Raw genomic sequence first — 10,654 nt, 5'->3', positions numbered from 1 at the left:
CTCTGCTCAATTTCCGCTGGTTCCGTCCAGCCCTGAATTTTCTGTCTCTCCGCTGGTTCCGCCCAGCTATGAATTTTCGGTCTCTCCGCTGGGTCTGCCCAGCTATGAATTTTCTGTTTCTCCGCTGGTTCCGCCCAGCCCTGAATTTTCTGTTTCTCCGCTGGTTCCGCCCAGCCCTGAATTTTCTGTTTCTCCGCTGGTTCCGCCCAGCTATGAACTTTCTGTTTCTCCGCTGGTTCAGCCCAGCCCAGAGTTTTCTGTTTCTCCGCTGGTTCCGCCCAGCCCTGAATTTTCTGTTTCTCCGCTGGTTCCGCCCAGCCCTGAATTTTCTGTTTCTCCGCTGGTTCCGCCCAGCTATGAATTTTCTGTCTCTCCGCTGGTTCCGCCCAGCTCGGAATTTTCTGTCTCTCTGCTGGTTCCGCCCAGCTCTGAATTTTCTGTCTCTCTGCTGGTTCCGCCCAGCTCTGAATCTTCTGTCTCTCTGCTGGTTCCGCCCAGCTCTGAATCTTCTTCGTCTCCGCTGGTTTTGCCCAGCTCTGAATCTTCTGCGTCTCCGCTGGTTCCGCCCAGCTCTGAATCTTCTGTGTCTCCTGTACTGCCTCCCAGCCTCCCTCTCCACCTCCTCCTAAACCTGCCAGTCCCTCTGCTCCACTACCGCTGGTTCCGTCCAGCCCTGATCCTCCTGTGTTTCCTCCCATCCTTCTTCTCTCTCCTCCTCCTAGACCAGCCAGTTCATCGTCATCCCTGCTGGTGCCAGTCAGTCCCGCAGCTCACCCTCAGTCCGCGCCATCTGGGCGCGATGGTTCGCCGCTGGACTGCCAGTCTCCAGCTCCGCCTTGGCATGTTAAGGCCCTGTCTCCGCCTCCAGCCTCCGAGCCCTGGACTCCTCCTCGGTCCTTCGACCCAGCGGCTCCGCCTTGGCTCCTAGCTCCCTCGTCTCCACCGTGGCCAGTCATCCCACCTGCTCCACCGGGCTCCCTCGTCCCTCCGGCTCCACCTTGGTCAGTCGTCGACCATCCGCCGCCTCGGGACTCCACTCCTCTGGTTCCACCTCGTCACTCCATCCCTCCGGCTCTGTCAGGCTCCTCCTTCCCTCTGGTTCCACCGTCATCCTCCGTCACTCCGGCTCCACAGCGGTCTTCCAGGACCCCGTCTCCGCCTTGGTCGCCAGAGCCTTCTGCTCCACCTAGGCCCTCCGGATCCTCAACGTCACCCTGGCTCTGCGGCTCTGCTGCTCCATCTTGGGCTCCTCACCCACCGGTGCAGTCTCCTCCTGTCGGCCCCCTGGTGTCGTCGGCCGCTTCTCCACTGTGGCTCCTCCCGCCGTCGACTCCACCGTGGATCGTCGTCCTGGCTGGTCTCTGGTGGACCATCTGGCTCCTCCTGCTCCGGGCTCCTCCCTGGCTCCTCCCTCCATCCACTCCGCCCTGGTCCCTACCTGCATGCTCCCTCGTCACCTGCTCCTGGCCTGCTCCTCGCCCGCCTCCAGAACCCCCACCCTCCCTCCGCTGGTATTTATCTTGCGGTGCGAGGACGCACCTTTCCGGGAGGGGGCGAACTGTCACATTTATGAACTTTTGGTTTCCTTATTTGGTCCTCTTCCTCTTCTTGTTTTAGTTGATTGATCCTCACCTGTCCCCAGTTCCCTCATCACCTGTGTGTTTAAATACCTGGTCTGTTTAGTTCTCCCTTGTCCTCATCAGTAAACTCCTTATTTTGTTCCAGATCCTCATCTCGCACTTTATTTTACGTTTAGCACTACCTCACCTGTAACACCTGTGACAGTACTTTTATTTGTTAAGTTAGCCTACTTGTTTTATATTTTTCAGAAGTGGTAGGTTTAGGGTAGGGGTGTGTTTAGGTGCTCCAAAATGTCTAGGAATGTATTAATGTAAAATTATTTCTATTTTTACAAAGGCATGCAAACCATTAAATGTGTCTTGATCTGACGCATAAGGCAAACAACTGAAAGCGATGGAATACCCTGCATGTCGAAAAGTAACATTAAAGGGTGATGAGTTGGGAGTGAGTGAAAATGTGTTGGTGTTAGTTTGCTCCTCTGTTTACATCTTTTCGTCCCTGGGAAAAACAGGGGTTTGTGCTAATGCCAAACCCCTGAAGAGTTTTCTGTGCATCTTCCAATCAGCTGCCCTGATCTATATCTATATCACACCCATACGCTATAAGATTTACTGCAGGCCTGGACTTTCAAACAGGGCGGGAGGCATTTTAGGTAAGATTGAATCTGACTAAACACATCTCTAAAATCTAGTAAGATATCTTAAATGAAGCAAAATGGAAAATAACATTACGCTGAGACATACTGTGCCTTACAAGATTGCTCTAGCAATAGAAAAAGTGTTTCTTGATGCATATGCAAGTAGGTATTATATACTTGCTTTAATAACCATACTGCTCTATAACAAATCATTATCATGCTTTATTACATGCCTTTGACTGCAGTAAGCTTTACAGAGTAAAAGATGAATGGTACAATGCAAAAATGTGTAGCCTATTACTGTATTGTGTGTAGTTGTGTACACAGTGTCTATAATGTGTGCTTTATCATCTAAGGTTGAGAACATGAACTCCAGCACTTTGATCCTTCTGAATGCCATACCACGGGACAGCTTCAGCGCTGCTCTCACTAAAAACATTGTGGCCATGCTTGTGTGGCTGGCACTCAGTATCCTTAACTGCAGTATGGTGTCCACTTTCCGCAAGCACAGTTTCTTCTATGAAGATCCACGTTATATCATGTTTATCTGCATGGTCATTAATGATGGCGTACAACTGACACTGGTCACCGCCCTGTATGTGGTTAGTATTGAGATGAAATACAGGGCCAAAAATTATTTAAAAGAACACCTAGAAATGCGTGAACACAATTGCATGCGATACAAAATATCAAGAATATAGCATTTATTTTAAATATTTCAAGTAAAACTAAGTAATATTGTGACATACTATATAAAATAATTGTTTTCTGTTTGATTATATCTTAAAATACATTTATTACTATGATGCAAAGTTGAATTTTCAGCATCATTAATCCACTCTTCAGTTTCCTTCAGACCTCTTTCTAATATGCTGATCTGCTGCTCCTTTCTAATTATTATCTTATTATTAGCCCCCCCCCCCCCTCAGAAAAAAAGTAGAAAGTTGAATCATTTGTTGCAACAATTTTCATACCACCAAAACGGAAAACTTAACTTTAAATGTTTTTATTTTTACTTTTTTATTTTTAGATTAGTGTTAAGTAAAACTGTTTCCATCATGTTAAAAATCAGTTGAGCTGCTTTATATTTTTGTAATAAATCGTTTATGAGTAGAAAGTTCAAAAGATCAGCATTATCTGAAATAGAAATCTCTTGTAGTAAATTTCATTACTGTCACTCCCCAATTTAAAAAAAAAAACTAAAAAAACCTTGTTAATTAATATCTCTTTGATTTTGTTACTATTATATTTTGTTTTTAGTATTTTAGTATTTAGTATTCATACCACAAAAATGCTAAACTTGACTTTATTATGTTTAAGCACAATGATTGTATAATGAAACCATGTCATTTCCATTGTGCATGTCATTTGTGTTCTTTTCTTCCTGCTCTAGGTGAGTTATGCCTTCTCAAAGATTCTGGTATCCGCCTGCTGTCCATTGATCATGACCGCTGTGACGACCACACGCTCCACCCCGCTCATCCTGGCCGGCATGGCCCTGGAGTGCTACACCTCCATCTGCTTCCCCCTCCATTACAGCCACATCTGCACTGTCACACGGACCATGTGGATGATCGGAGTCATATTCCTCCTGAGCCTCACCCCTCCCATTACTGATCTTTTCATCACCGTGGCCAAAGAACCACCAATGTTCTTCCACTCATCCATTTTCTGCGATCACTCACTCCTATTCCAAGACCACTCGATTTATTACAAGAACTGTGTGTTTGATAGTGTGTATTTCTCTTTTGTTTTCTTGACTTTGCTTTATACATACTGTAAGATCATGCTGACAGCCCGTGCAGCCTCCACTGACCTGGTGTCAGCCAAGAAGGCCCGTAATACAGTGTTACTCCACGGGGTTCAGCTGCTGCTGTGCATGCTGGCGTTTGTTGTGCCGTCCATGCAGGCTCCGCTTATACAACTGTTCCCAATGTACGGCCTAGAGATCCGTTATGTAAATTTTCTCCTGGTCTACATTATCCCACGATTTCTCAGTCCTATGATTTATGGATTCAGGGATGAGAAGTTTCGTAAGTATTGGCTCAGATGCTTTGTCTCTAAAGCACACAAACTAAAACCAGCCAGCCAGTTCTCTCAAAAGCCTGGATGATGTTTAGTTCATTTCTATTCCACATGTAGGATTTATAGGTGACTCTGATTTCTGGAGTAGAGAAATGTTTCAGAAATCGAAAATTTCATTTTAACAGGCAACAGGACATTTGAAGAAATTGTTTGAATATGATTCACAAGAACAAAATATAATTGTGTATTTAAAAATGAAAGACCTGCTTGAAAAGAAGCCCTTCACATTCACGAGCAATTTTTGCATTATTGACACTGTTTTCCTAATGAATGTTGTTCAGTTGCTTTGACGCAATGTATTTTGTTTAAAGCGCTATATAAATAAAGGTGACATTGACATTGACATTGACATTGCTAAATTGATAAACACTATCAAAACTGTATATAAAGATTTTATAATAATATATAAGATAGGGTAGTTAAATTTGTTTAAAAAAAGTTAAAATTTTAATTTAAAATGTATGTGTATGAGCAAAGTTTTTAGTTGCTATAACTGGAAATAAAAAAGCCCTGCATTGTTACATGGATTTTAAAAGTACAGATATTCCATGTAGTTTCTGAACCATACTATACAGCCTATTAAAACCGTATTTACCGTTTGGAATAGTTTTAGATGCAGTCTATCAGGCCACTTTGCAGGACTTTGTAATTTAAACTGCCCTAAAGAAAAAAAAAAAGCATCGCGGTCATGTAAACCTTGATCAAGCTTGCGTCATTTTAAAGGAGCTCATTAATTCAGCACAAATCCTCAGTTGTTCAGTTTGCCCATTGCATAATCGTAGGGATAAATACAGTAGAGGCTATAATGCATTTCTTTGAGGTCAGAGGCCATAAGAATACGGCAGGTCAGTTTATGAATTAAGAGTCATGAAATATGTGGAGCATGTGAATGTCTTTTCTCTTCAGCATTATCTAATTAATATTGTTGTTGTTTTTATAATGCTAATGTATTGTATACAGTACTTTAAGTGAGCTTGTGTAACGTTATACTGATAACTGAAATACTGACATTGAGTGCTGAGACACCACAACATATTATTCCAATGATAGTGTACTTATCTAAATCTGTGATTTATCCACTGGAATTCCTCAGCTGTTGCAGGTCACAGGATCATAATGAACAGCACCATTCAGAAAGATCAGTTTTATGACTCCTTCATCAAGAACTTCATTAGTGTACTGTAGTCTTCGGCCTAATCATCAACCATATCAATGGGACATTTGTGCTTGTCTTCTTCAAAAATACTATTTTCTATAGTGACCCAAGATACATTTTATACACCCATTTGGTAATCAATGACACGATAATGCTGTCCATTTCCTTGGGCTTACAAGTCACAATATATGTTGTGGGTCCCTTCAGTCTCTCAGTTTGTTGTGTTGTGTTATTTGTTACCATTATAGTCACCAAGAACTCTCCACTGAATCTGGCCTGCATGGCCATAGAGCGTTACATCGCCATTTGCAAGCCACTACATCGCACAGTTCAGTACAGTTCGCAGGACATTCATGCTCATCTGGTTCATATGGACTCTGTCAGCAGTGCCAGCTTTCAGTGATATATTCATTACATTATCAACTCGTACAGAAAGCTTTTTCTCTACTGCTATTTTATGTCACATGGTGATCATTCACAACACCTGGCAACACGTAGTCAATGATACTGTGTCAAATGTTGTGTATTTGTTATTTGTGTGGATTACGCTGATCGTCACCTACTTCAAGGTTCTTTCTGCAGCAAACGCTGCGAGTACAGATCGAGTGTCTGCTAGAAAGGGCCGGAACACGATACTGCTGCACGGATGTCAGCTTTTACTGTGTATGATGTCCTACATCACCCCACTCCTCAGTACAGTGCTTGTAGATCTTTTTCCTTGGAGTCGATCAACCATTCTGTTTATTCTGTTTTTGTTTTCAAATATTCTACCAAGGTTACTAAGCCCACTGATCTATGGGTTATGAGATAAACAATTTGCTGAGTGTGTGAAAGTGTATTTTTGTTGCAAAAAGATAATAAGAGTGAACTAATCTATGAACACAATATGTTTTATATTCACATTAAGCTTACTTGAATTGATCGGCATTTGATTCAGTGTGAATGTATATATGTGATATTTGTTAACTGGCTTCTTTCACTCTTGATGTGCGGAATGAAGATCTGAAATATTTTTTTTAGTCTAGATAACCTTTATGTTTTTGCAGGTTGGGTATGTATATAAAATATAAAATTCAAAACATAAGTGTCTGTTTGTAGTTAAAAATAGGCAACTATGGTCCTGGTGGGCTACTGTCCTGAAGAGTTTAACTCTAACCCAGGGAAGCTATGAACAGTTTTAAGGGGGGTATGCAAGAAAGATATTTGGGCCTCCTTCTTTCTGATGAATGTGTGTGTGCTTTGAGTGTATGTGTTTGACGTATATAAAAGAAATTTAAAGACACTGAATGAGAAAATTAAATAATGTATAAATTATAATTTCTAATAATATTTAAATATTTTATTTCAAGTAACAAAAATGTTTTTAAGGTTTTAATTTTAGTTCATCAAGCTGTACTTTCTTGTACCTAGAGACAAGGACAAAGAAAGGGCAGTGAAGAGCCGAACAAATTGTTTTGTGCTTTAAATGACTCTGGCTGATGTCATTGTCCACCACAAATTCACAGGTCATTTTGATGACACTACATTTCCCATAGTGTCATGTGGACTATTAGATTAACATATTTAGATTAATGTTATAATATTACGGCAAAGTTTTTGTTGTTTGTTTTTTTGACACAAATGTAATTTATTCTGAAGCAGTCTCATCAGTGCTTTATCTGGTATTACTTTAATCAGCTTATTTTTTTATATTTGAATTTATATATTTTATATTTTTTACATTTATTGCTGTTACATATTTTAACTTTATGAACTACAATATTTTATGAACTACAAACTAAACTGATTAAATGTACGTCTCCATTTACATTGAATTATTACATTTGATCAATACATTTAAGTTAGAATAATAAGACACTATATGGTTGTTACTATTCGAATGAAATCAGTATCAATAAACTCCATCTGTCCACTGCAGAGGAAACACAGAAACTGTGCCATTTAGATGTATTTACTCAGACTGTTTAATGAAGATAGGTTCCATAAATTAATTTACTCAAAATTGCAAATGCATAAGTAATGTTATTAGAGTAATGTTTTACTTTTTTGACATACAAATAGGAAATGTTCAGGAATTGAAGCAAGTAACTGTTTTTATAAATGGCTCACTGAATCATTGACTTGTTCAAAAATGATGACTCATTTAGGAACGAAAGACTGTTGCGTGCTGCTCAGAGATGCGCGATTGCTCTGCTGTGGCTTTGCTTAATTCATAATGTGTCTAAAATGTAAGTCAGTTAATATTACTTGTTTATTTAACTAAAGTTACATTAATTAGTAACATTAATACATAAATATATGACCGTGGTTGCAGTTTTAAATAAAAACTCATTTTTAACAGTTAAAATTATTTGTAATTATTTGTTTGTTGCATTCCACCAAGAGGGGAGACTTAACATAAAAGCCACTAAAAGTTTTATCATAGGTAGAATGCAAAATGTTTCAATACACGCATTTAAGTCAAATGTAATTTTTATGGAATATTTCAAACCTTTAACCCACTTGGGGAAATCAAACCATGGCAACAGTTTGACTGATCTCAGGTCATAAATAAAGACAAATATCTGATCTGTGTGTGATCGCAAAATCGAAAGTCAACCTGTTCTTGTATGTAATATATATATATAGATATATATAATTATTATTATTATTTTAATCTACACCTACCCCAACCCTAAACCTAACCTTTACAATAACACAAAAATAGTAATTATTGTTGTACAGTGTGTTGTACAACAATAACCCAGTAGTTTTTGATGTATGCCATCTAGCATTAACCCAGAGGATGGTTTGAAAAGTTTTCAATCTGTGCAAACTCTTGTCATGCGTAGTCCAGTCAACGGACTCTCATATTGATCAATAATTTAAAATATACAAGTGTGTGATTATAATTAATAAGTGACGTGAGTAGTAGAATTTAGAGTAGAATTTTAGTTGAGCTGTTCGGGGTCTCTGAGACCCCAGCTATAGGACATGATAAAATGAGGTGCATGTGATGTGCATTCAGTTTCTGTCTGGTGTTGAGGTTATTCTAATCTATTCTACTGAATCCCAAGTGTACCACACACACACACACACACACAACCAAGTCAATGTAAAGTCAAACACTTTTTCAAACCAGCTGTCATGGTACTGCATGACATTCGAAGATTCAAACATCATCAATCACATGCTATTGTCACTTCAAGCATTGGCACAGTGTGTCATACAATAGTGCTTTGAAAAATGCGTCAGAGCGTCGAGCCTCGTATCAATTGTCCCATCACTAATTATTTATAGATTTCACATATGTAAGAAAGAGATGTATGCACAATTGAACCACACATATGCACATCTGACAAATGATCTTGGATTAATTGATAATTCATAAAAGAGGCCCCTGGTTTAATGTTACAGACAATTAAAGGTGACTCTATCGCCCCCTTGAGCACTGAGGTTTGTTAGCACCACTGCAAAACGAAGGCGCATTTTAAGTATCATTCATGAGCTTTTGCATATTTTAAATAAATTGTTTGTTTAATAATTTTATGTCCATCTATTACCAGCCTGTAATCATACTTGGAGCATCCTGCCTCCCTTTCTCCCTCCCCACGTGCTGTCTCCTCTTCCTCATCTGAAGTATTTAAACCTGTTCATTTTTAAATCTGGAGGCAAATCAATCGACTACACAATTTGAGAAGGTAAGCACTACAAAAGGTTTTTGTAATGCTGTATTTTGGAATTCATGTGTTGCTAAAAACTTATCACTCTTACATACTCTGTGTTTCTATTTAGGAGTCACAGATACCGGTAATGAAAAAGGGCAATGAATTCTACAATGTTTCAGTACACCACAGCAGACAGATATGCAGAAGCTTTTGCAAAAATTTTCACCACTGTTCTTCTTGGTATCATGGTAAACTGCGTCAATGGAATTTTTGTTTTCACATTCTTCAAGAGTTCAGTTTTCTACAATGATCCAAGATATATATTGTATATTCACATGGTTATCAATGATATACTCTTGGTTTTTTTCAGTGTAAGTCTTATTGTGATGACTCATGCATGGCCAAAGGTTCCTCTCCCGTTCTGTGTTTCACTTCTAATAATATCCTCAACTACTCATAAGAACACTCCTCTGACTTTGGCCGGTATGGCCATTGAGCGTTACATTGCCATCTGCAAACCACTGCATCACCATCAGATCTGCACAGTGCGCAGAACATATATCCTCATCTCTCTGATTTGGGGTGTTGGAGTTTTACCTGTACTGGCTGACTTGATTCTCCTTTTAGTAGTTCGCCCTTTATCTGTTTTTACAACAAGTGGTCTCTGTAGTTCAACTAATGTTTATAACACACCGTACCATGAAGAACAGAGCAAAATTACACATGGGATTTATACATCTGTTGTGTGGGTAATTCTTGTATTCACATATTGTCGTGTGCTGATTGTGGCCAGAAGGGCCTCCACTGAGAAATCTTCAGCAAATAAGGCCCAAAGCACCATCTTGTTACATGGAATACAGCTTCTGCTGTCTATGATGTCCAATATTACTCCTGTAATAGACAAGATTTATGCCCATGTTGTTCCTACACTACGGTCAAATATCAACTTTTTCAATTATCTTCTTACAAACTTATTACCACGACTGCTTAGCCCCCTTATTTACGGTGTTCGAGATAAAACATTTTTGAAATATGTAAAAGCACTTCTTTCATGTAGATTATTAAATATGAAAGTTGAATCAATCAAGCAGTGAGCTAAAAATGCATCATCAGACAAGAATTATTAGTAATTACTGTCAGCCCTTACCTGTCACTCCCCAATTTCGGCATGGACACACAAATGAAATACCCAAAATAAAAAGGTTGTTGCTCATCAGTCTTTCTTACAAGATACATAAACAACATATGTTCACAAAGCTGACACTTCAAAGTTTACTGTTCATGAACCAGAATTACTCAGACTGTTATGATAATAAAGATATAAAAGCTCAAACATGAAAACAAAAATAAAAATATTAACAACATTTTTGACAACAAACTGTGAATTTTATGAAACATTTTTTAAGACCATGTCATCTGTGTTTTTAGAGAAGGCTAATAAAAGTGTTCGTATAACACTTTTTAATAAAGTGTTCCTGTAGCTCAAGTGGTAGAGCATTGCATTAGCAGTGCAAGGTTGGTTTGATTCCCAGGGAACACATGCGAAGT

General features: G+C 39.3%; 2 protein-coding genes and 1 pseudogene across 2 annotated transcripts; all 3 read left to right on the top strand.

Annotated features, from left to right (window-relative positions):
- The first annotated feature begins 2,583 nt into the window (after positions 1-2,583).
- Positions 2,584-4,331, top strand: LOC132152270 (odorant receptor 131-2-like). Its single transcript, XM_059561079.1, has 2 exons — positions 2,584-2,820; positions 3,612-4,331. The coding sequence occupies exons 1-2, from the start codon at positions 2,584-2,586 to the stop codon at positions 4,329-4,331; spliced, it is 957 nt and encodes a 318-aa protein (XP_059417062.1).
- Positions 4,332-5,376: 1,045 nt separating this feature from the next.
- Positions 5,377-6,242, top strand: LOC132152269 (odorant receptor 131-2-like; annotated as a pseudogene).
- A 3,019-nt stretch (positions 6,243-9,261) lies between these two features.
- Positions 9,262-10,200, top strand: LOC132151228 (odorant receptor 131-2-like). Its single transcript, XM_059559339.1, has one exon. It carries the CDS (start codon positions 9,265-9,267, stop codon positions 10,198-10,200), a length of 936 nt encoding a protein of 311 aa, XP_059415322.1. The 5' UTR covers positions 9,262-9,264.
- Positions 10,201-10,654: the final 454 nt, after the last annotated feature.

This window comes from Carassius carassius, chromosome 10, assembly GCF_963082965.1.
Source record: "Carassius carassius chromosome 10, fCarCar2.1, whole genome shotgun sequence".
NCBI lineage: Eukaryota > Metazoa > Chordata > Actinopteri > Cypriniformes > Cyprinidae > Carassius > Carassius carassius.
The sequence above is the reverse complement of the archived record's forward strand: the minus strand, read 5'-3'. Positions and strand labels throughout refer to the sequence as shown.

Bases quoted from the DNA above. Each gene is read 5' to 3' on its own strand.
- LOC132152270 (XM_059561079.1), top strand. From the start codon at position 2,584: ATGAACTCCAGCACTTTGATCCTTCTGAATGCCATACCACGGGACAGC. The intron at 2,821-3,611 runs GTTAGTATTGAG...TTCCTGCTCTAG, and splicing joins TGGTCACCGCCCTGTATGTG to GTGAGTTATGCCTTCTCAAA.
- LOC132151228 (XM_059559339.1), top strand. From the start codon at position 9,265: ATGAATTCTACAATGTTTCAGTACACCACAGCAGACAGATATGCAGAA.